This window comes from Hippopotamus amphibius, chromosome 7 (assembly GCF_030028045.1).
Source record: "Hippopotamus amphibius kiboko isolate mHipAmp2 chromosome 7, mHipAmp2.hap2, whole genome shotgun sequence".
Classification (NCBI taxonomy): domain Eukaryota; kingdom Metazoa; phylum Chordata; class Mammalia; order Artiodactyla; family Hippopotamidae; genus Hippopotamus; species Hippopotamus amphibius.
Window position 1 is genome coordinate 17847228 of NC_080192.1, and position 27126 is coordinate 17874353.

Genomic DNA, 27126 nt, shown 5'->3' on the forward strand with positions numbered 1-27126 from the left:
AAATGTCCAAAGGTTTATACTAATGCTTGCTGCTAGAAGCTGTCTAGGCTGAAGATATTCCAACAAGGGCCTATACAGAGTGTGGGGTCACACCAAGCAGGAAGGAGACAGGAACCAGCCATGGATGGTGAAGAGAAAAAACATGAAAAGCAAAAATGTGCACAACGCTGTAAGCAACAACAATGCTTTCAAAGGGCTGTGATGCCCTCATCTCCTCTATCTGGTTGTCTCAAAGCTCCAAATAAACTACGTGTGAAACATTTAAGAGCAGTCATTCAAATTAAAAAATCATTTAAAGTTTTGGGGGTAGACAGCACAGATTTAAGATGCTTCCAATGTGAAGACATTTTTGAAAGCAACAGAAAAACATTTGGCAACTCTGAAATACCTGTGTGGGAATTATTTTGGATAAAATCTAAATCGCAAACTCAGGTTACCTCTGCCAAGAGCAGGGAAACCTGTTGTGTTCTCCTGGGCAGACTTTCAGAGCCACCTCAGCACCAGCCCATCCAATCCAGAGCCCTCATAACACATGAGGCAGCTCAGGCAGTGAGGCGCAGAGGCTTATCTAAGGTTCAGTGTTCCCTGGAACCAATGAGGAAGGGCATTCTGTACTATAGTATTCATCCTGACAGTCAGGGATTGTGTGTATGGATAAATAAAGCACAAAACACACTAGCTCTTAAAATATACTAGATTTACATGTAATAATATGGATAAATCTCAAAAAGTGAGATTCCAAGAAAAAAAAACAAAACAAAAATGTGTAGGCTTCTATTTAGCTGAGCATACCACTCATCTTTAAACCACAATATATGATGTTTATGGTACATAATAGGCGGCAAACATATAGAAATATGAACAGGGTGAGAGGGTCCAACTTGAGGATAGTGTTGCCTCTGGGGTAGGAAAGAAGTGAGGGGTGGAAGATCAGGAAGGAACATGAAAGACCACACAGGCACAGGCTAGTTGGTTAATGGCATGGATCCTATGCTGCCTGGGACTGAATTACAGCTCGGCTATAAACTAGCAAGTAGCCTGGCACAATCACTTAGCTTCTACGCTGTGGTTTCCTCGTCTATAAAATGGGGATAACAACAGCACGTACCTCACAGGGTTAATTCAGGATTAAATAAGTTAGTACGTGTAGACCATTAAGTAGTGCCTGGCACATCTCAAGTGTTCAATAAACACAGCCTATTATCAACTGCCTCTGTGATGTTTATCTCTTACAAGAGAAAAGCGCTGAAGCAATACATCAAAATGTTAATATTCATTGAGTCTGGATGGTAGGTACTTTCTCTATCCCTTTCTGTAATTTTAAACATTTCGTGCGAAAAAAGAATAGCACACAAAAAGAATAAAAGCCTAGCAAGCAAGCACTATTTAAAACCAAGCACAGTTAGACACTGTAAAGTGACTGACTCAAAATGAATAAAGCCAGCCTCAAGGACGGTCAGGTTCTAGAAGCAAGCTTTTGTACAAGATGGCTCATGACAAAAGAGTGATGACAAGTATTCATCTCTTCTAATACTATCTTGGTTTATGAAAATAATTGACAACAATATCATCCTACTTACGGCCTCAGTTGTTTTAATTAAGATGAGTTTACTGGTAACGAAAATTATTTTTAATATTATATAAAAAATGCCATTTGAATAAATGACACAGCAGTTAAAAGAAAAAAGGACAAAAGAACTGGATACAGTTAAAACAGATTTGCTTGGTATGAAGGAAACTTTTGAGGTTTTATTGATTGCCTTGTGCAAATGAAGTATCTCTTGCTAGACATCAGACTGCCAATGAGAACACTTGACATTTTCTCCTTTTGTCTACAGTAGCCTGGTATCTAATGAAAAGTACTATCTCAGCTAAGTTAAAAACACCAATTCTCATAAGATTCAATCCACATAAGTGAAGGAGATCAAGAGGCACAAACTTCCAGTTACAAAATAAATGTCACAGGTATGAAATGTACAGTGTGGGGAATATAGTTAAAAATCATGTAATATCTTTGAGTGCTGACAGGTGGTAATGAGTTATCGTAACGATCATTTGAAATGTATAGAAATATCAAATCGCTGTATTCTACATCAGAAACTAACAGTGTTGTAGGTCAATTATACTTCAAAAACAAACAAACTCACAGAAAGAGATCAGATTTGTGGTTACCAGAGGCAGAGGTGGTGGAAGGGAGGATCAGATCAAGGTATTTGAAAGGTACAAACTTCCAGTTATAAGATAAAAAAAAGTACTAGGGATGTAATGTACAGCATGATAAATAGAATTAACACTGCTGTAGGTTACATATGAAAGCTGCTAAGAGAGTAAATCCTGAGCTCTCATCACACCTACAAAAGGATTCAACTCACTGACATGTACAGAGTATACGTAGGGACACACACCCATCCTGGGTTACAATATAGAAAACAGGGGCAGCAGTCAGAAAAATCTGAAAACCAATGATTTATTCAAATACTCTGTAAAGTATGGAAACAAACCCAGTGTGGTCAAGGGATTTGCTTTTAGGCCTTCATTACTAGTTGTTACATGAAGCAGCAAGTAATGAAATCTTATATCAGAACCCAATTAAGAGCTCTTCCCATTACAGCTTTCTCACTAGTGCCAGCTGCTTAGGATACAAATGGGTTTACCTCTGTTTCTTTTTCATTTTGTCATTGTTTTTAGAGAGTGGATGGCTTCCCTGGTTCCCTTTAATATACACAAGCAGTTCTCAAGTTGTCTCTCTGGTTCCTTTCCCCTGGAAGTTCTGACTGCCTGCCCACCACATGTCCACTGCAGAGGGGAGTCGAGCAGTGGGATACCAGCAGACCCACAAGGGAAATACTAAAGGAATTCAACGTGCGTACCATGTCATCAAAACAGCTACACAGCACAAACAAAATGAAATTAGCAGAAAGGAGTAAATAAGAACAGCACTTACATTGTCTTTGATATTGCAGACTATTTTTGCATAACATTTGTTATTATCTCTCGATGGAATCGTCCACTCCAATGGCCAAAAGTAACTATGGTAAACCTAAGAAGACAGAAGCACAATTTATACCATCATCTTAAGAACTACGTCTGTCAAACACTAGTTGTGGTGTGAAGACGGTGGAGGCTCTTTAATATTTAATAATTAGACTTTCGTTAAACAATAAAATTCATGGAAATCATAGGAACCTAGGGAGAGGGTGAATAACTTTAAACTCACAGTTGACAAGTCCTTTAGCTATAACCTCATTCCTTAAGTTCCATTTCAACCTCCAATGAATAAAACCTTATGTAACAACAACAAAGGGCAAGCAAATGAGTAAAAGCAGCTGTGTCGTTACTTGCTGTCTTGCAATTAAAAACAAAACAAAACAAAACAAAACACACCAACACTATCTTGTTACCTCAGAGGAATGACAACCTTGGGCAAGAAATAAGTAAGGTGCCAGGAACAATTATAGCAATTATCTAGTTCTCTTACTTAACACTTGCAAAATCATCTTTCGTTTGAAATTATTCACCAAAAGTACTAAAGGAGAGAAGGAAGGAGGGAGGGAAGATGGTAGATAGAAGGACACACAGACATCCTTACTGACATTTCATAAACTTCAGTCTTAAATGACTAAAGGGATTTTTTTCTCCTCCAACTGCTAGCCTCAATTCAAAACATACATGGTTGGAGCTCCAGTGGCGCAATCGGTTAGCGCGCGGTACTTATACAAAACATACATGGTTGGTAGGACCTTTTAAAAACATATTGATTATGTAAACATTACATAACATTCTTTTATATTGTAATATGATGTGAATTTTTTTTTTTAATGTCGGTTACAAAACTGAATGTATAGTATCATAGCATCAACAACAAATGCACCAGGGAAAAAATGATTAAAGAAATTACCCCCAATTGCTAACAACTGCTGTGTTACAAGTCTACGAGTAATTGTTTCCTATTTCCCTTTCATTTTTCAAGATTTCTTCAGTTCAAAGGCACTGCTTTTACAAGGAAAATTGCAAATTCTATTAAAACAAATGCCAGAGATTATCTGTGAAGAAATACAGTATATTGAGAACCTTAAAATTTATACACTTTTTGACAGCAATCTATCCTCAGAAAATAATCAGAGAAAGAGACAATGAGTAACAAAGATGTTCACCATTCTAACAGTGAAAAACTGTAAATAACTTAATAAAAGAAAGGCTTGACAAATTACTGTATAGCACCCCTAAAAGGAAATATTGCACAAGTCATTTTTAAAAATGGTGTTTTTAGAGGGAAATGCTTATGACCTAACATTAATTGTAAAGTAAAATTGAAAACTGCATATAACTTCATCACACTTAAAAAACTAAGATATAAATATCTACACAAAATTAAACATACATACAATATATAACGTAAATAGATTAGAATATGCAAAAATATTAATAGCAATTATCTTTTCATGAATTAAAACTTCCTTTATTATATTTTTCCTAATTTTTCAAATTTCCTATGAGGATATACTATATTTATAATTAGAAAAGTGTTAATAATGTTACCGACAGACCAATATTACATACTACTACTAAAGCATATACTAAAGAAAAGACTAAGAAATTTAAAATAGACTTTTATATTACAAAATTTACTGATTCACAAATCTGGTCTTTGAGAAGGTTTTACTGAAAAACTTCTTTTCCAAATGATTTGAAACAGCAGACCCTTTGCATAGTATTATTTGTGTATATAAAAGTAGTTTATTTCATCTGCATTTTCCTTGACTATATATAGGATAAAAGGTGACTGGTAAAGTTAGTATAAATTAGATGGTAATGGTAGAAAAAAAAAGCTAATAAAACAGTAGAAATGTAGGTACTTTTTAGTTTTCTTCCTTGTATTTTTAAACATATTAATATTAAAAAGAAACCAGTAAAAGTTGTAGTAAAAAGTAGAATTAAGTATTACGGGGTCAACTGATGTAACTGATAAATGGAAGATGTCAGATAAAAGCGTTAATGTTAGATCAATATTACATTGTCTAAAAAATAGTAACCACCATGGGGTTAAATAAGAAAATGTCCTTGTTCATAGGAAATACACATTAAAGTATTTAGGGGTAAAGGGGCATTCAACTTACTCTCAAATGGTTCAGGAAAAATAATTACACACATGCACAGAGACAGAGAAAACGCAAAGTATAAAACAAATGGGCAAAATGTTAATAATACCGGAATCTGGATAATGGATATACAGAAGTTCTTTGTACTATTTTTCAGCTTCTCTGTATGCTGGAAATTATTTTAAATTTTTTGGGGAAAAGGAGCAGTGAAGAGTAGAACTTACTTCAATATTTTCTTCCCCAAATTTCTCCACAGCTTTCTCTTCAGAGAGACCACAAGCTCCATATTCCAAAGGAGTGAAAACAGTTGTTGGAACATTTTCATAGTCACACTGTTTCAAAACGGAGAAGAGGAGTCATGATAGAACGAATTATAACTCAAAAGAGTATATACTTCAAGAAGGTTCACATTTAGGAGAGAAAAACAGACTGATAAAAACCTACTACGCCGAGAACCATTAACTGACATGATAAAATTTCAGCCGAGGTTTAAAGTCTGTCAAGACTAGTCATGAATACATGGTTCGCGTGGCTTCTCCATCCATCTACCAACTGATGTTACAAGGACATACTTTCTCTCCGTTAAATAAAGCAGCCAAAAACAATACTAGTGCACCTGATGCTGAATGTCTCCTACTATTTGTGGCAAAAGTTAACAGACTTTATTGGAAAATCAATTAGGTAATACAAATCAAGAGGCATAAAAAACATTTTATACTTTTTGGCCCAATAACCCCACTTTTTAAAATCTATAATAATAATTTAATATACAGAAAAAGCCACATGCATTAACTGAGCAATGCAGCAGTTCTCATCAACAGTGGCAATACTGGAGTGGCTTTAAAATGTAAATAAGTGATTCTATACTACATAGTCTCAATGCAATCTTACGCAGTCATTAAAATGGCAATGAAGACCACAGCAACAAAAAAAGTTCATGATTATGACAGGATTTCCAAAGTGTATTTTAATAGGCATAGATGGCAAAAGGGTTCTGAATCAAACAAGTTTGTAAAATGCTGCATTAAGCAAATAACAGGTTTCTCAACTATCAGATTTCTCAGAGCCTTGAATACTGCTGATGTGAACTGTGGAAACTGTAATTATGTAAATGCCAAATGTTTGCAAATGGTATTTGGTAAAAACCAACCCACTCACATATGGACACAGAGGTAAGTAAGCCATTCTGCACTTAAAATATGAAAAATACAATTCTCACTCTCTAAGATAGTAGGGTGAAATCTTTAACACATGCCTCTCTCTAGAAATAGCATATATAGTCTTTTTTCTCTAAAAAGAACACAAATCCTTGGAATTCTGATTCAAAAGTAAAGGCAGATATCCATTTACAGCCATGATGGACCAGGTTTACTTCCTGCTTTAAACAACTAAAAAATCGGACAAATATAAAACACTTTTTAGACACTGGCTGGTAGGCAGTGCAGCACTGTGGTCCCTGTGAGAAGGGATACAAATGAGGTGAGCCCAGTGATGGCTCTAGTTTCTTGCCTAGAGCAGTTTCCAGGGCTTTGTGCAAGGAGAAGTAACAGAGTGCAGTGGTCTTTCTGAGTTACGGAAACAAGAGATCCCAGTTCAGGGAGGCCAACATGGCCTGAAGCTACAAACAGGGCAGAACACCAAAGTGGACTTGAGATCTGCAGAGAGAGCATCCTGAGATTTGGGCTGAGTATCGATCTGTAAATCAATGCCAAGGGAAAGCACTCAAGGGTGAGGAAAAAACCACTGGAAAGCAGTGAGCCCCCAAATGATCAGAGCTCTTACAGGACTGCAAACAGTTTCCGTTGCCACAGGTCAGAGTAGAGAAAGAGTTCATAGTAAGAGAAATGGGGCAGAGTCCTTAGAAGGGTGTCAATGGTGTAGTGGAACTAAATTAGGCCTAAATGAAAGGCTGCTGTCGACATACCCTAAAAAAGCTGTAAAGCAAGTTACACAAGGATAAAGTTAATCCTGTGTAACTTAACGGGCCACCAGAACAAACTCCAACACTATACAGAGGAATTCAACAAAACCCAGCATCCAACAGCGTAAAATGCACAAAGGCCACATCCATCCAAAGTAACAAGGAGCAAGAACACACGAACTAATACCAAGAGGAAAATCAATCAACAGAAAGAAACACTGCAAAAAAAGATGAGGGGATTAGCAGAGAACATTAAAAGAGGTATTATGTGTTCTGTAGATTCAAGAAGGTAGAGAAAAATAGGAACCTACTGAGGAGAGAGAAGGAAAATATGTTTTAAATAAATAAAACTCATAGAGATGAGAGAAAGTGCTTGACATGCAAACTACACAGAATGGGATTTACATCCCAAGACAGTGCAAAAGAAAAGATCAGTGGACTTGAAGACACTGCAATAGGCTAAGAAAATAAAAGCACAGAAACAGGGGGAAAAATATGAACAGAGCTTCGACCCATGGGATGATATCGAGGGAACCAACACTGATTAATGTGGGGGGGGGGGGAACAGGGGGAAAGCAGAAAAGTTAATTGAATGGCTAGAAAATTTCCAAATTTGATGAAAACTATGAACAGATAAATCCCCAAATCTCTACACACCACCAGCAGAACAAGTATAAAGAAAGGCACACCAAAACATTCAATAATCAAAATGCTAAAAAACAGTGATAAAAAAAATCTCAAGAGGAACAAAGATAAAAACGATGGAATACTCTCTTTAGAATCTATGCAACCAGAAGACAACGGGCAAATTAATAAAATACTTAAAGAAACACTGTAAATTTCAAATTCTATATTCAGCAAAAATATCTTTCAAAAAGTGAAGGCAATAAACAATTTAAAAAAAAGCCAAGGAATTTGCCCTGAGCAGACATGCACTAAACAGCTGTTAAAGGAAGTTCTTCAGGCAGAAAATCGTGTATCAGATGGAAGTCTGGATCCACATAAAAGACATTTTTTCTCCTTGGTCCCAAAACTCAGTTTCCCATTGGTTTCAATAGAGTATTGTGATCTAGCCTGAGAAATGTAATCCTTGTTTTTAATACTTTTATTTGGATAAAATACTTTGCAGTTTTCACAATAAACTTCATAAACTTTTAGAATACAACCCATTCTCAAGTTGCAGATATGTGTACCATGGTTTCTCTATAGTTTCCACATAAAATATTTTTACATTTACTATAAGACTGAGGTAACCTACAAAGCACCACTTTACGTAATAATAAAGATGCTAACATTTGCTATTTGAAAAAATAAAAGTATTTCAAGTGTTTGGGAGCGATTTTAAAAAGAGCCAAGAGACGACTACTAGTCCTTGCAGATGACAGCTGGAGTGCCCATCACACTGTGTTTTAAAGCTGGTTCGTGCATCTTATCTGGCTTTTTAGATTACTGGAGTGTCCATCACCTCAGCTTTATGATCTGTTCATTTTTTAAATTAATTAATTTGTTTGTTTGTTTATTTTATTGGCAGTGAGTGGGGGCTACTCTTCGTTGTGGTTTGCGGGCTCCTCACTGCCGTGGCTTCTCTTGTTGCGGAGCATGGGCTCTCGGCACATGGGCTTCAGTAGTTGCAGCACATGGGCTCAATAGTTGTGGTGTACGGACTTAGCTGCTCTTCGGCACGTGGGATATTCCTGGAGCAGGGATCGAACCCATGTCCCCTGCACTGGCAGGCGGATTCTTAACCACTGCGCCACCTAGGAAGCCCCTGATCTTGTTCATTTTTGAAATGATAAAAACATTTTTTTTCATTCCTTCATTTATGTTCCTAAAATAACAGAATATTTAGGGGCAAATATTTGTAGCAGCTTTGACAATGACTTTAATCATTAATGTTAAGAAGATTTACTTAAATTAAAGGAAGCATACCTCCCAAATCTTCCTCATCTCTTAGGTGATACACTTTCATGGTTAAGACAGCAGTACCTACAATCAGATGTGAACTGTATTTATGCCTTGGCTGCCTCCGAGCACTGTGACCTTGGACAGTTACCTAATCTCCTGTAACGTCATCACTCTCCACAGCTGCTCTAAGGTGGAATGAGGTATGTGTACACAGCACGGAGCACAGCGCCAGGCACGTCCAACTTAGCTGCTCTCTGTCCTCTTTTCTCCCAACACTCTCATGTAGCAATGAATATATGTTACCAGTTTTGGAGCAAGGCACAAACACCCATGATCCAATTTGGGTTCTCTTAAAATCCCATAACAGATTTAATTTAGGCAGGTGTTTATGTTAAGCTGAATTTTTCAGAGAGCTGCTCCTTTAAAAAGAAGGCAGGCAAATGTGGATCCTCTGATGTTCTCAGATATGTGTGAATGTCCTATTAATGTACACTGCATAAAATTTAAAGGATTATGCAGTTCTTTAAAAAAAAAAAAAGCAAAACTGTAATTTCCCCAAATACAATTAACCTAGATATCTATTAGCATTTCAGCTTTGTTTACTATATTTGAAGGACAGACTGGTGAGATTTCAAACTCAGGAGCTTAGCACTTGTTTTACTTTCCTGTTTGGTAAAGCACTTGTCATATTAGACTAAAAACTGGGGGGAAAAAAAGAACAATTTACATTAAATTCTGATGCTGATAAAAGCTTATGGCACTTTAAGAAAGAATCTGCTCTACCTGACAGATGCTGGAATACAGTACTACCCTCATACATACAGGATGTGTCCAAAGTAGGTGGATTCACTAGATTTTTTTTAAGGAATTTTGTGCTACAATAATTTTACATCTATTTAGTACCATATTTTTGTATATTTGCCCTCTGGTTATTATTGGTATAAAAAAAAAATCTCCATTTTAGGAAATCACAAAGATATGAGGTCAAAAATAAATTTAAATGCACCTTGAGTTACATTTCCGAATAGCCTTTCTTGGTTCACCATATACTTAAAAACTCCAACAGGTAAAGAGGTAGTTAAGTTTATTTCAAATAGTAATATGAACCAACTACTATTCCCTGGATGACCAGACAACCTTGGTTTCAAAACCCTCTTTAACCTCAATCCTGTTAACCTCAAAACATAAGGTTTTATTTACTGCACTACAATCCAAATCAGCCCCAGGTACACTCAAAATGCTTGTCACAAATTCTACCAGCAGTAGCTATTCTTGGAGATCTTCATTGCTGTGACCAAACTAAATCAACCCATGGTGATTGATGTGCAAGGAGAATGGGCAGTGACTACATTCTTTACAATCAATACTTCTAGAATCCTTTTAAAAAAACAGGGAGGGAACACTGGTAACTGGCAGGGGATTTAAGGGAAATCTCTACACCTTCCTCGCACTTTTGCTGTGAACCTAAAACTGTTCTTTAAGAAAAGTCTTAAAAAATTAGAGCATATTTATTCTTTTCTTGCCATCTAGTCTTGTAAAACACAACTAAGTTTCAATTTCCTACACTGACTTTCAAAATCACTTTAAAACATTAGTGTAACACATTCAACATTCCAAGAGCAGAAGATCTATTTAGAAAGGACAGCGGAATAAAGCCTGAATATTGGTTTAAATAGCTCTGCATACTGACATTATTACCTAGATCCCCAAATCCTTCTGTAGCCTAGACAGTTGCCATAAAAAGATTTGGAAAATTATACTCAAATTGGTAATAATGAAACTGATGTAAAATGCAACTATTAGGAGTATATGGAACATAGTGCTGAAACATGATTAATCAAGCTCATTTTATTCTTAGTGTGATTCTAAGAGTGACAAATTTCATAATAAATCACAAAGGTACAGTGGTCTTAATAATGCCATGGTTGGAGTAGAGTTACCAAAGCACAGCTGGGATGTCATCATCAAAACAACTAAATTATTTAAGACCTGGAAAACTTCACAATCACCCTACAGAGAGCACTGGGAGTACTACCGGAAATAGCATTTCAGTGGGTGACGGCCACAACACTCACCTTGACAGCTGAGCCACCGTACAGCCTCTGCGCCAGCAATCTTCCTGCCTGGATTGCCACGGGGGTGAGCTCCAGCTTCCCCTCCAATATATCGCCAATGGCATAGATGTAAGGCACGCTGGTCTGCTCTTCATCCGTGACAGGTATTTTTCCAGTCCTGCAAATTCGTTCAGTCAAAATCATTATCTATTAACACCATTAAGTAAGTAGAACAAAATCCCCTTTCTCCCAAAGAAGCCCAAAATTATGACTCTAGCTGAGGGCAAAGTTCTAATATACAACCAAAAGAACAACAAAATTCAGAAAAAGCTTAGAGGTTCCAGCTATTTTGAAAATCAAAGGAATAAGAAAATTGTAAGAATGGGAAAAGTAGAACACAGTGGTTAAGAATGAATGAGGATTCTAAACTGGAATAACCAGGTCTGTCAGTTACTACCTCTGTGATCTTGGGAGGGCTACCTAACATCTCTAAGTCTCATTTTTCCACCTATAAATGGCAATAATAATAATGGGAATAATAGTAAGAAGAAAAAGAACACCATCATAGACTTCAAGCGGTTGTGAGGACTGAATGAGAATGTGTATAAAACATTTAGCACAGCAGTCCATGGACCCCGGTAAGTACAGAATAAATGTTAGCTGCTAATAGTATACAGAATCTAAACCCTGGCCCCAACTGGAAATAGGCGAGTAGGTTATTAAGATGGTGGAACACTTGGTCTGCTAAATCTTATCAGACCTCCTCAACTCCCTTGTCTCTTCAACCCAAAGGGGAAAAAAAGATAATACAGCAAAAAATCTCACACTAAGATTAAGAAATCTCTTCTCCTGAATAAATATTATTCCTGAAAGAGGGTGGGGAGGGCACCCTGTATTTTCGATTTCCAAAGCAGCCAGCCCTTCACAGCATTTGTTTTTACTTGTATGTAAGAAAGGTGATACTGGGAAATAACCCATGCCACTCCCATAAGCAAACAAGAGTCTCAATTATCCAGCGCAGTGGTATAGTTCAAGGGATTTTAACCTATAAAACATCAGAGTTTTCATATTTGTAGTTGTCACTAGAAATGTAGTGACCACTTTAGTGATCCTAAAATTGGTAGATTTGAACATGGTTCAAAAATCTGCATATTCGATGAAGCCTTCAAAGCACATACGTGCAATTCACGAGGGAGTTGGATCTTTTTCTGTACACATATACATTAAAAAAATCAAAATGCAAGCCAGTGTAGCTCTCATTCAGATTTTGAAAAGGAAAAAATGAAAAAGAAAAAAAAAAAAGACAAACAGGAAATACCATGATCGGTGCTGAAAGAAGAGTTTTCTAAGCTTAAAAAGGAAATGCTCCAACTATGGTAAAAACTAACATTAAAAACCTAAAACTCCAATATTAATAGATCTTATAAATAACTGAAAAAGTATTTAATAATAATACATAGTAAAGATTTTTTCTTACTGTTCATTTATCTTTACCCCCACGTTTTCTAAGCCAATCTTCCTTGTGCAAGCATCTCTTCCTATTGCCAGCAATACCTGAAAAATTATTAATATGTAGTGACTTAATAGAAAGGCTCCGCATGAATTATTTAATCATATTTTTTTCTGTTATTAAGCCAATCTGATTCATTTTCCAGACCTGGAAAGAAGAGAATAATGCAAGAAATTTAAACAAATCAAAATTGTTTAAATTAAATCTTCTAAATATGATACACTAAAAAGCCTTACCCATTTCTTCTTAAGAAAAAGGGACTTAACAATTCCTTAAATAAATCTAGCCAAGTATAGCGACAAAGACTGCATGGCCTATCACTGAATTAAGTTATTTTTTTAAAGTGGTGGGCTGGGGAAATAAAAGAACATGAAACAGAGAAATTCTAGCTCATTTTTAAATGCTGATACTTTTTAATAGCCATTGGCTAAACAGTATTCAAGTCATAGTGGAGAAAATACGAATCCATCCCCGTACCAAAACAAATTATAATATCGTAAGTAATACAGGTGTCTTAGAATAGGAATAGAACCAAGAGTTTTGGAAACAGCAACCCAGCAAACAGCCAAAGAGCACACTATTTGTTTTCTTTTCTTTTTTTTTTAAGAACTTTTATTGAGATACAGTTAACATACAATAAACTGCATATATTTAGAGTGTACAATTTGGTATCCCAATTCCCCAATTCACCCCCCCCAGCCCTCCCTGCTTTCCCCATTTGATGTCCATGTTTGTTCTCTACACCTGTGTCTCTATTTCTGCCTTGCGAACCGGTTGATCTGTACCATTTTTCTATATTCCACATATATCACACTATTTGTTTTCTAATAAAGTAGGACCGAGGTCCATTCCTTACCGTGTTATACTCGCCTTCGACGGTTTCGTCACTATCAGTGGACTTAGCTACCACCCTGAGTCGGCCTGGTGTCCCTGCTTCAATTTGTTCAACCTGTGAAAGTGACAAAAGTTTTACTCCACAACAAAGACGTATCGATATCAAGGTGCATTATGTCCTCTCCTTCATCTGGTTAACACAAAGTTAAAACACAAAATCTGGCTTGTAAGGTCTTTTTATGTCCCATCTCCCTCACAGTAGCGTCTTTAGGATGACACATGGTTCTTTTATTTATTCCCTTCTTTCTCAATGCTTAGAGTTTGCTAGAGGGGTTTTCCTTCAAACAGTTCTCAAAAGGAATAAAATTCAAAGAGAAAAGCAGGAAAGGAAAGAACCAGAGAAAGCACACCACAATCTCTAAAATTAGACCAATGACTTACTGCTTCTCCTAGGCTATCTTGTAACTCACCCAGAACCATGAACCCCTTGCTGCTCACATTCATAGATTCTCTCCTGACTACATATGTTCAGCTTTGTCAACAAAGAATAGACAAGGGAATATTAGATCAATCACAATACAGATAAGAGCTAGAAAGCTCTAAAACTCATAGTGGGTGAGGAGGTATGCATGCTTGTCATAACTAGGGGTTGCCCTCAGGTGAAGATGTAGGGATGAGGAGCAAGCCCGTACTAGTGCTCTGGCACATGAGTCTGAGCATATTAACCTACTGCACATAGATGGCAACAGCCAAACCATGGGTTTTTGTAAAATACTTACTGGAGAAACTCATAAAATCACCCGCAATTTCTACTCTACCTTTAAAATACAATACACTCAGTATGGGAAACCTATGACGTGTCATTCTATTTTCAACAGCAACAAACAGTAAAGAAGATGCCCTTCTAAAATGTCCTTCCTTTCTTATGTAGTTAAGCCCCTTTGAACGTACTGGAAATGTCTTTCCCATTTAAATTAAAATATTCTAACTTTTGGAGAAGAGTTGAATTGGTCCATGGCTTAGATTATCTGCTTGAAAATGATAAGGGCCTCATCTCTCCTTCAAATTTCATAGCCTTTTTGCATATGCTATATTCTTGTCTAAAACACACTCTCTCTTCCCTCCCTCCACAGAAGGCTTCTTCCACGGGGTCACTTTATAATACAGCCAGCGTTCTCCACCTATCTAAGGGGATCAGCGACATCCTGGTAACCTGAGCAAAATGTTATGTACACAGACACAGGCGTGTTTCTCTAGGGACAGTCTACCACACTCTCAAAGGACCCACAATGCCCAAAATGTTCAGATATTATTAAGGAAGAAGTTACTTTTCTATCAGTACAGCATATACATACAGCTGTTGTTTTCCAATCATAGTCCTAAAGCTAACGCAATCTTCCTGAGGACTCTGAGGTAGGTGCTGTCAATTATCATCATTTTACACAAGAAACTGAGGCCCAGGGAAGTTAAGTAATTCTCCCAGAGTCACACAGCAAGAAACTGGCAAAACAGCATTTGAACCTGAGTCATTCTGATCCCCACACTCACACTGTTATTTATCAGCATCAAGAGTTTCATGGTCCCACAAAATACCTAAGTTATTAACCCATTTAGCAATTTTTAAAATGACAGCTAAAATTCCTTAATTTTAACAGAATAGTCCCATCCTTCCTACAGGAAACTGTTACTCTGAGATCTGCAAAGTGATCGATTTTGTCACTCTCATGTATCAAAACATTTGTGGTAATGCTAACAAGTCCCAAGTATAACTTGACATATTTTTCAACATTTTCAAAAGAAGAGTAAATGAGCAAAAAAGGCCAGTCCACATAACACAATTAGATAATCATTTCCAGGGAAGCCAGAATAATATAGTGCATCTGTGGACTATACTGTACACTAAGTAGAAATGTCTTTTGAAAGAAAAAGAAAAAAAAAAAACATCAGCCTAGTCTTAAACTCTCATTTAAATCACTGCCATGTAGAAAGAAACAAATGTAACAGACCTAAGATAATAAAATAATAGAATGCATAAAGGAAAGCATTAAATAGAAGAGAACTAATAAAGGTATTAAGGTTGAGAAGGGAAGGAAATTATTAATCTGCAAATAAGAGCAAAGCTACTCAGGTGGTAGGAAGGTACAAGTCTATACTCCTAAATCACACAGTTGAGGAACTACAGCATTCCCAATGGTCTATAATGCTGAAAGAAGGCTTCCATCACCCAGCCCAACTCTCTCTCTTGTCTTTTAACATGAGCATTGAATCAACAAACACATAGTCAACTCCAACTTACTTGTATTGGTACAAAGTGTCTTATAAACTTGATGCCATGTTCTTCCATATGTTCACCAATTTTGTTGGCCATGTCCTGGTCAAATCCTCTTAGGAGAATGGACCGTACCATAACAGTGACATCTAAACCAATGCCAGCAAGAAATCCAGCACATTCCAAAGCAACATAGGATGCTCCGACCACCAGGGTCTTACCCGGGCAATAAGGTAAAGAGAAAAGATCATCACTGAAAAAAAAATTTTTTTAAAGGAAGAAAAGAAAGAAGAGAAAAATGTTTATATGTGAATAATGACCAAATCAAAGTAGACATTTTTACTTTCTTAGAAACAGGACACTTTTAAGATTAAAAACACTCAATCAACTACATATATAATGTTTGAGGAGTTTTTATAAGGTCTTAGACACTCGCCTTTCTTGCCACTCAGCTGCTCTGGGAGCAGCCCGAGCTACCATGGCTGAGTACAGCAAAACATACAACTCCTGGTCAAACAAATTTATTTTGTACTATTCAGAATAATTCTCCGCTTACGTGTTTAAAATCACACATTTGCAAACCCCAACCCCAACCCCCACCCCACACCACTCAGCTCTCCCTAAGGTGGAAAACCTGTGTTACTTCCCCTCATCTACAACACCAAGCATCAAGAGTGGGGAGAGAGGGACTTCCCTGGTGGTCTGCTCCCAATGCACGGGGAGGGGTTCAATCCCTGGTTAGGGGACTAGATCCTGCTTGTGGCAACAAAGATCCCGTATGCCGCAACTGAGACTCAGCACAGCCAAATAAATAAATATTAAAAAGAAAAAAAAAAAGAGTTGGGCAAGAGGTGGAGGAAAACTTTCAACATATTGGTTTTGTAATATAAAAACCAATCATATAAAGTAAAACCTGACAAAATCTTCTAGCAGATTGAGGAAGATATAAGACATAAGAGATCATAAAAGCACTGCTGGGAGATGAGTTTTTTAGAATATGAGAAGGGAGCCCATCCAAGACAGCAATGACAAGAGTTGTCATCTGAGCTGCCCCCGATGAGGATCAAAGGGTAAACTCATTAAAAAACAAAAAAAAGCCTAAAAATGAGTAGTTTATTTATTTACTTTTAAATATTTATTTATTTATTTAGGCTGAGCTGAGTCTTAGTTGCAGCATGCGGGATCTTTAGTTGCAGCATGCACGTGGGATCTAGTTTCCTGACCAGGGATCGAACCTGGGCCTCCTACACTGGGAACGCAGAGTCCCAGCCACTGGACCACCAAGGAAGTCCCCAGAAACGAGTAATTTATAACACAATCAGAAAATCAGAAACTCCTGGGCATAAAGCATCCAAGCAGACATTTATCAACAATGTCTTAATGACTTTACACTTGATGGATGAAAACAAACCACACAGCAAAACCTTCCTGCTTGACTCACTGATTTCAGAAGGTCCTTCTACAATGACACAGCAACCATACAAATGGCAAAGAGTAAGGAAAAACTAGGGTTTGAGAAACCTAAATGGCCTGCTATCCTCTAATTTTTGTAGTATCTACGTAAAGGGTAGTTTTGAAAGATCAAAAGCAAACATATAGATCAATTATTTTATGAAATATTGGTGCATACCCACCTGATTTTACATAATACATTTACAATATACACTCACACATATGTAAATTTCAAATATAAATATTATAAGCATGCATCCATATGTTAGTAGTGATATTAATTCTGGGTGACAAGATGACCAACGTTTATAGTTCTGAATTTTTTTAACTTTCTCTGGTTTAAAACAGTTTTTCCTTTCTCTTTTTCCTAATTTCCGGTCCCTCTGGGCAAAAATGTGGCAAAGCACTAAGTTCCAGGAAAAGCATTAAATGGGTTTGAGGAAAAAAGAAAAAGCATAAACCCCTTTTTCTCCCTGCAATTTGTCCTTACCTGCTGATGCAGTATTCTTTGTCACCAGGGATACCCAAATAACGTGGCCTTTCACCAGTGGCAATGAGAAATCGCTCTGCTGAATAAATCTTCTCTTTGCCTTTGTTATTTGTTGCCTACAGAGGAACCAACATATCAATTTTTAATAAGTTGTTATTTTTTAGAATTGCAAACACTGTAATTAAAAAGGCTGTTCACCACATTGTCCAATTTGAACCTCATAAGAATTTGCTAATGCAGTAAGAAAGAGATATTAAGACACTGAGTAGTTAAGGATTGCTCAAGATCCCAATGCTAGGGAAGTGACATAGCCTAGACTCAAATCCAGCTAACCTGGCCCCAAATCCAGATTACCCTTTACTACACGACAAGAGAAAGTCCCTAAGAAGTGACTGCAGAATCACCAAACTGGATGGTCTGGGTTATGGTGGCTATTAACGTTTATTAGGATAATCACCTTCTTTTTTTCTCCCCCCAAAGCTTAAAAACACAGCAAGAAAAGCCACTTAGGCTGTCACATGGTTACCTTAATCCTATGAGGCCCAACAAACTGCCCATACGCGTTCTCATAGGTGACCTTTTTCTCCCGCAGAGCCACGCGGTAGCCCCAGTTCAGAGAGCCAATATGATTCTGGACAGCTTCCGTCATTCTCTCCCAATCATGTTTAACTGCAGGAGAAGGTAAGACAAAACGTTAAGCTTCAACTGCCACCTGGTAAATATCATTTCCCAGTAACTATTTAATCCAAAAAGGCAACTCCTTCTTTTCAAGCACATAAACAACCTTTTCAACATCAAATATTTTTTTCCCTTTTAGAAAACTACCATACAGTTAAATAGTGAAAAAACCCTGGCAATTCTTAACACTAAAATAACCATACCCAAACTTTTTTCTTCTTCATCTAGAAACGAACAGGAATTTTATTTTGGATTGTAAACACTGACTGCTGGGGTAATGAGGTGCTTAGGTGAAGGCCTAAGGATTCTGAATGTGTAACAATCTCCAAGCCATTATGATGTAGCCAGGTTTGGAGTTACTCAACTGGTAACAGTGTCCAGACCAGGGGGCTGGAAAATTAAGGCTCCACCAGTCAAATTCAGCCAATCACCTTTTCTGTAAATAAAGCTTTACAGAAATTCAGCCACCATCATTTACTTCCGTATTGTCTAGGGCTGCTTTCATGCTACAACTACAGAGTTGAGCAGTTGTGACATAGGCCACATGGCCCACAAAGCCTAAAATATTTACTCTCTGGCCCTTCACAGAAAAAGTGTGTTGATTCCTGATCTAGACAGAGAAGTTTAAGAGTCTGCCTCATTGCCTCCCAACTCACCAAAGAGAGGAAGACTCTTAAAATTCTACCATAAAAGTAATTATTTGAGCCAAGGCACTAATATAACATTAAATTTAAATGGATAAAAAACAGTCCTGTCATTCATTCATTAATAACTTCAACAATAATGAAAAAAATAAGATACAGGGTAAAATATACTCTGGTGGTAGAAGAAGGCAGGTTCTGGGGAAGCTGTGGTTTGGAAGTAAGGAGAAGAGAATGGGCATGCAATGAAAGCCTCTGTCACAGAAATGAGTGTGTGAGTCTTAAGAGTCGGGAGGCTGGGACTTCCTAGGTGGTGCAATGGTTACGAATCCACCTGCCAATAAAAGTTCTTAAAGAAAAAAAAAGAATCCGCCTGCCAATGCAGGGGACACGGGTTCGATCCCTGCTCCAGGAAGATCCCACGTGCCACAGGGCAACTAAGCCCGTGTGCCACAACTACTGAGCCTGCTCTCTAGAGCCTGTAAGCCACAACTATTGAGTCCATGTGCCGCAATTACTGAAGTCCCTGTGCCTAGAGCCCATGGTCCGCAACAGAAGAAGCCACTGCAATGAGGAGCCCACGCACCACAATGAAGAGTAGCCCCCACTTGCCACAACTAGAGAAAGCTCGTGTACAGCAACAAAGACCCTAAAAGGCAGCCAATAAATAGAAAAATAAAATAAAAAATAAATTAAGAGTCGGGGCTAAGCAGCTTGGCCCAGGCAGGAAATGCTGCAATTAATTCTATGAGTACCAGCAGCCAGCCTCTGGAAGTGGGAATGACAGCACAAGAATTGGCTTGTGGCCTCCCAGAGAACAGATTATAGAGATTCAATTCATAGAACCACAAAATGTCAGAACTGGAGCAAACCTTCAGAGATCAGTTTAATTGGGGGGTGGGGTGGGGAGGGACCTTGGAGGCCACTGTGGTCATGAGGCCAGGAGGACGAGGTGCTGGGACGTGGGGGATGTTGCAGGGCGCCTCAGCCAGCCTATCTGGTGTCCGTCCACCACTATAAAAAGAGGAGGCAGGACTCACTGGTTCCCCACCAGGAATGGAACAGGATAGTGTAACTCATTCCCACCTGCCAATCACCTAGCTGCAACAATTACCAACATTTTACCAATCTCATTACATATATGTCTCTATTTTTACTAAAATATTTTAAGCAAATCTCAGACATCATTTCTGGTGGTGGTTTTAATTGTCACTGTGACTTAGGGATGCCCAAAGGCCAGTGATGAAACTATCCTCCACTATAGTTCCCGACAACTAGGAGCTGTCCAGCGCAACGTGCCAATAAGGCCCCGGGGAGAAACAACAATGAGCTCAAAAGGCAGGATTCACTCCTGAAATTTTACAGTAGTAGAAGCACTACTACTCTGCTAATCCTACAGGAGATACCATATTCTAAAAGAAGATAGAGTTTGGACTAAATAATAGTTCCAATAAATTATTTCAATGACAGAAATCCAAATTAAATGATTAGTCCTAATTCAACCGCAATTTTGTTGTTAAAGCCTTCCTTTGTAACTGTCAGGCCACACCTTATTTCCAAACTCCTTGAACCCCTTTCCCTACCAAAGTTCCTTCATCCTCTGGTACAGCAGGCAGGCACCAATCTCTAGTGTGGTTATGCTCAAGCAGAAGAAACTTAAAAGCTGCAGCCCACCAGTTTAGGATTCAGTATCAAGATACTCTAGCTGCTTCCACAGCCCCGGTCTTGCATTCCATTCTGAGAACTGAGTTTCTGTCTTATAAAATCCAAATTCCTACTTCATATGCTGCTGGTGGTAACTGGATCCCTGTTGGACAGTGGGTGGTTACATGCCCAGAACCCCAGTTCTCTAGGGCTGCCCTGCCTTCTGGTAATGCCCCAAATCCACTGCCTTCCTGAATTCCCAAACACACCTGGACGCTCCCCACCCCCACTCAGCCCATTTGCTGGCACAGCCCAGCATTTCCCCTAGGCCTCCTTACTCCGCTGCTTGGTCTACCCGCTGTAATCCAATGCTGAGCCTCTGCAATGTGGATTCTAGCCGGCTAGGCAGGACTTGTATTTCACCTGGATGTGCCCTTATGATGCCCACCTCAGCAACTGGGTCTCAAGCCAACTCTCTGATGCTCCTGATCCGCCCAATCCTACTACACACCCCTAGTTTTGACAATAGTAGTAGTCAGACTAACAGAGCTACTAGCATCCTTTGTTGCAAAGTCCCTGATGGGGCACAAATTCCTTCCAGTATATACACAGGGAAATAAAGGATGGGTGACCTGCCCAGGGCCACACATAAACTCACGGCAGCACAGACACACTGTATGTGAACTCTCAGGTGTGTGGTGGGAGAATATATACATCCAGAAATTCTGCAAGCCCCCAACTGCAAACCAGTGACCTTGCTTTCTCTGTAATGACAACGAGATCCTAAAACTTCACAAATGCTTAATTTTTTAAAGGCACACAATTCTTGAGCACAAGAGAACTCAAATAGATAACTCTGAAAAAATTATGAAGCCAATGAATCTTCCAGAAAGGACCAATTCATCCATTTAACATGACTGAGCTCACGTAATTTTTTTCTCAGCACAGTCTCAGCTTCGAGCTTTTTGGAAAAGAGCAGATCACAGGTTGAGTCCTGGACATGTCACCCTCCCCTCACCCCATCACCAGGCAGATTCAGCTGTGCTGCCTGGCCCAGGTCCAAAGCGCTGTTCCTCCCTCACCATGCTCAGAGCTATTTGCAGTGTCAGAGAAGACAGTTTTCCAAGAAAATGGGAGCGCTGTTCTTTGGTCAAGGACATGTGTTTCTATTTGAAAATTGCAAAATAAGCGTTCATGCTCACTTCCTGAGAACACAGACCAACAGCCTCTAGGGGTTTCTCATTTGAAAAATACACCTCCAAGTTTCTTTCCTTCTCAAAGACCTAATGAGAAAGTAACATTTGTTACTGTACCCTTCGCCACAAGATTTTAGAACAGAAAGGAGGGAGGCAATGACTGTCCTTGGTGGTGGGTCCCGACAGGCACAGCGGGCCACTCCCACAGCAAGGCCACAGCTTGCTTCAGAAGGCCTGAGGCTTACTGAGAAATGCCAAAGATGACAATAAACAAACGACCAGGCTCCCATCTTAGGAAGAGTGAAGGGCACAGCTCTTGAAATCGCTCTCATCAAAGACTCTGCAATTAGTGCTGCTGACAAAGGTGTACGAGAGGTGGAAGGTATAAAAATACAGAGTTATGTATTTCTACCTTAAAGTATGGAAAAGGGGAAGAAACACAGAAGAGCTAAAACTGTTACATTAGCTGAATAAATGACTTCTGTAGGGATAGACAAATAAGACAACTTTGATTTGGTTCAAGTTTTAAATCCCCATGAAACTCCAGGAGCTTCCGCTGGTTGATCTGGAGTACACTGGCTGTGGCTTCTTTACTGCCTCACCTCTGTATGCTTATTAGTTCCTTATTACGTAATTTAGAAATAAATTCAACATTAATAAGCATAGCCAGTGCTTATTATTGTTACATGATAACTATATACATATTCTTTCGCTGGAAAGAACATCTGTCAATTCACCAAACTATACTTCACCACTCACCTGATTACTGAATTTATTAGAATTATACTTCATTGACCCTGTTAATAAAACTCATTCGGCACAGGCCTAAACTTATCTCTTAAAAGATTTTTAAAGACCCACTATATGTATTTTCCTACATTTCTACCCAAACTAAGCTATTCTGTTCCACCTACTCCATTTTTCATAAGAGTTGACAGTTTAAAGCTAACATCGACTAGTACTACATACCAACTTGAGTACTAGATCTTACACGAATGAATAACATTTTTCTGACTCTTGAGTTATAGCTCCCCAGAACTGTCACTTACTCAGATTTAAGGGCCAGTGGCACTCACGATGAAGAAGACAGTATATGGAAATTACATTACGGCATAAATCAAAATTTGCTTGGAACAACCTTACTTTTTCCAACAAATTCTAGACTTTTTTGGGTTAGTATTCTTGTTACATGTCCTTCTCTCTTTTTTTTTTTCCAGGATTTTAATTTTTTTTTTTTAATTTTTTAAGCTCTTTATTGGAATATAATTGCTTTACACTCTTGTACTAGTTTTTGAGGTACACCAAAGTCAATCAGGGGTATTTATACACATATCCCCATATTCCCTCCCTCCTGCGACTCCCCCCCACCCTCCCCGTCCCAGCCCTCTAAGGCATCATCCATCATTGAGTTGATCTCCCTTTGCTGTACAGCAACTTCCCACTAGCTATCTATTTTAAAGTTGGCAGTATATATATGTCTATGCTACTCTCTCACTTCGTCCCAGCTTCCCCTTCGCCCCCCACCTCCCCAACCTCGTGTCCTCCAGTCCATTCTCTGCATCTGCATCCTTATTCTTGTCTTATCACTGGGTTTAGCAGTACCTTTTTTTTTTTTTTTTTTAAGATTCCGTACATAGGAGTTATCATACGGTATTTGTTTTTCTCTTTCTGGCTTACTTCACTCTGTATGACAGACTCCAGGTCTATCCACCTCATTACACATAGCTCCATTTCATTCCTTTTTTTAGCTGAGTAATATTCCATTGTATATATGTGCCACACCTTCTTTATCCATTCATTTGTTGATGGGCATTTAGGTTGCTACCACATGTCCTTCTCTTTAAGACAGAACTGAACTGATTCAAATATACTACTTCTTATAAGATCCATAAATGTTTTTCTACAGCCCATTAAACACAGAACCAAGAAAAGTGCTTGGCAGAGTCTACTCCAATTCCCTGACACTCTGAATGGAAGAATTAAAAGAAGTCCAGAAGGAAGGGATAGAAACTAACACTCACTGAAAGGCAGGTATTCTGACCACACTACTGTATTTCATCCTCACCACACAGGCAGTAAACAGCAAAGTCAGGATTAGCGCCCAGGTCTGTCTTCTCTAACAACCTACACTTTAATGAGGTGAAGGAAGGATCCTAACCTTATTAGGTGCTCTAGGGAAAGAAGTCTTACTGAGAATACTGGTAAAGAGTATGTGCGGAATGACGGGGGTGGGAGGGATCACAGATCTTAGGAGAGTGGTTAGAAAAGAAAATGAGTGGTTCTTAGGTTTTCCGCCAAAGACCCAGAAGAGAAATGTGAGTGTGGTCTAGGGACGACATATGGAACTTGGCCTTTTGGGCGGCAGGAGCGTGGTGGGAAGAGGTACACACAGAGCCATGTCCAAAGGTCTGAAAGTGCCTGCCCCTACAACGGCTCCTCAAACTCTGGTCCTACAAAGGGGCTGCCACTGAAGTCATGAGGGCTTGAAGAAGACCACTTGTATAAACCCTATTTGCTTTGAAGTCAGAAAGACTTAGTTTAAACCCTCGTGCTGCCAATTTCTCAGCCCAGACATGGGTGCACTTCTTCAGCCCCCAGAGCTTTAGTTTCCTTGTCTGCCAAATGGAACAACGGGATCCCCTCCAGGGACAGCAGGTTCACATATGTACTGGAGTAAGATGGAATGGAGAAAAAAGGGGAGAATGAGATGATCTGACTTTAACCAAGACTCCTGATCTGCAGGACCTTGATGGACCCATATGGCTGGCAGGAGGCCAAGGTGGGTAGTGGGGAAAAGATGGTGGCTTCCTTTCTGCTACAGCTATGGTCTGTACCTCTTCTCCCCGTTTTCTTCCTGCTACTATCCCAAGAATCATGAAGCATCTGTTCCAACCTGCCCTCAGCACAACTGTGCAGCTCGCTAAGCTGGTCCACATTCTTCCTCCAACCTTGGCCCAAACCCCCCAGGGTGTTCACAGCCCACAGCAACTGTCCTCCTGTATGTTCCCCACACACTTCCTTCTCTAGAGACAACAATATGTTTACTATGCAAGTATGTACCTTGTTCTTTCTCTTCTCACTGTCTAAACGAACTGACCTTCCCCTCCTCTGCTGACTGTCAAGGACACAACATCTAAAAAATCATCTCCAGTCACCTCTTAAATCATTTACCCATGCCCACCTCTGGACTCCCAGGGTACTTAGTTGATACATTAATGATATCAGGACATCAATGATAACAGAACCTGGGTACCTACAGATCTGTATTATTTATCTCTGTATTTCCCCAGCACAGATGCAAGTGCAAACAGTGGGCACTCGATAGCAATGTTATATAACTTCACTAGTAGGATTTCTAAAAAGTCTACAAAAAAGTCTAATACATTAACTGAAGGGAGATTCTGTTAACTCGGTAGCACATTGATAGTAGGCTCCCAGGAAGGGGAAGAGTGGATTAATGACAGACTCAGTGAAGCATTCAGACACGGGAGTTAATATCTTGGGGGGTGGGGGATAGAGGTGAGAACAGAGGTGGACCATAAGCAGATTACGTGTTAAATTCATGTTCCACAGGTCAAGGGTCTGCTTAACTGCCTCTTTTTGTTCAGCAAAAGAAAAGGACATGGAGCACAGCATCTCAGAACCAAATAATAAAACTCTCAGTACCAGCCTCAGGCTTCCAAAGGTCACAGACAGAAAGCAGCCTTTAAGGGTCTGAGGAGAGAGATATGACCCCAGCATAAGAAAAGTTAAGTAAATGCACCAACAAAGCATGACTAATTTGAATAAGAGCAAAATTTTTCAAAGCATGTATTTATACTATATATATATATGTATATTTAATAAACTGTTAATTAAAACTCAGAAAAAGCCACAAAATAAATTACCTTAGCTACTGGCTGGAAGATTTTCCCTCAAATGTCCCTCAAAACTAAAAATCAGATAAGGGCTGGAGTCTCACTCTTCAGGGACATAGGGACCAATGCAATTAATTAGCCAGGAAGCTGTGCCAGACACCTCATTTTATTCTTCTATAGATAATGTCATCTGCTTTCTAAAGTCAACAAATTCCTCTTCAACTTTTCTAGGATTTCTATGGTACTCTACAAATATTTTTAATCCAACAAAACTCCCTTTTCAACAAACAATCCCCCAAATATCACCTCATGAAACAGACTTCTTTGGTGAGAGAAAAATAATAGCTTCAAAGGAAACCAAATGTAATTTGTACTCCCCCTTAAGAAACTCTTTATAACTATGAGAATTTATTTGCAAGAATTCTGGTTTTCTATTATAAAAAGATAACTCCAAGTGCAATATCTGTTCTTACCATAATAGCTACATAGCTAACATGACACAAGACAACTGCAGTGATTTTATCCATTAAAAAAACAAACAATAGGGGGACTTCCCAGGCAGTCCAGTGGCTTAACTCCACATTTCCACTGCTGGGGGCGCGGATTCGATCCCTAGTTGGGCAACTAAGATCCCTCACACTGCGCAGTGAGGCACGGCCAAAAAATTAAAATTTTTTAAAAAATAATAAAAATAATAGAAAAGACTTCCAGGTTATTTGCTAGACTTGTAAAATGGATGGTGCACTGCAAGATCCCAGCCGGACCCCTCCAAAGCACAAACGGAAGAGTAGCTTCCACCACATACCTGTTTCCTCAACGTTCCACCCATAATTTCGAGAGTCTCGTAGGGCTTGTCCTAACAAAGCTGCTTGGTGCATCAGTTTTTTAGGTATGCAACCCACATTCACACATGTTCCTCCGAGACCTGCAACAGCATTGAGAAATGAGTTTATAGCCTGCTTTACAATCCTCCAAAGAGAAAGGCCAACAATTATTACTATTATCAGGGAGGGGGAAATTTCCCCTTCTGTCCCTCTTGAGTTCTTGCGGTTGGACTAATAATAAATCTGACATAAGACAGATCAACAGGAGAGAAAGAAATAAATTTTAATTTGTGCACATGAAGGTTTCATGGAATTAGGACCTAAGAAGTAGCCAAAGCAGGCAGCTTTTATACTTTTTAGACAAAAAACAATACATTTGTGAGGAAATGACAGGACAAAGAAACTTGGGTTTTAGGTGCTCAATTATTTAATAGTCTAAACAGAGTTTGGGCTTGGGATAGTAAACTAAAGAGTAACAGGTTTCTTTACAATAGGTTTCTCAGCCCTGAATTCCCTATCTTTTGTGATAAGGGTGTCTTTCTACCTCCAGAACTAGGGAGTGCACCTTTCACATGGTTTATTTCCTACTTTTGGGGAGACAGAAAGGAGGGTCATAGTGTCCCCCTCTTGCATTGGACATTTCTTAATTAACTTTAATTCAAAATAATCAATATGCCATTGTGTATATTTTGGGGTGGCCCACCCCATGCCCCAATGCTATTCTATTAAGCATCATACTTTATTTGCCTAAT

The 27126-nt window shown here is 38.8% G+C and overlaps 1 protein-coding gene across 4 annotated transcripts in view; it reads right to left on the reverse strand.

Moving 5' to 3' along the window:
* TXNRD1 (thioredoxin reductase 1) overlaps positions 1-27126 on the reverse strand; it is a 67156-nt gene that overhangs the window by 16332 nt on the left and 23698 nt on the right. For all 4 annotated transcript variants that reach the window (XM_057740570.1, XM_057740569.1, XM_057740568.1 and 1 more), the window contains 9 exons: positions 26356-26475; positions 18061-18203; positions 17535-17650; positions 15620-15845; positions 13346-13438; positions 12457-12533; positions 11001-11157; positions 5324-5431; positions 2945-3040 (listed from right to left, as the gene is read on the reverse strand). In XM_057740570.1, coding sequence (XP_057596553.1) covers positions 2945-3040; positions 5324-5431; positions 11001-11157; positions 12457-12533; positions 13346-13438; positions 15620-15845; positions 17535-17650; positions 18061-18203; positions 26356-26475 — 1136 coding nt within the window. The remainder of the gene's footprint in view (positions 1-2944; positions 3041-5323; positions 5432-11000; positions 11158-12456; positions 12534-13345; positions 13439-15619; positions 15846-17534; positions 17651-18060; positions 18204-26355; positions 26476-27126) is intronic.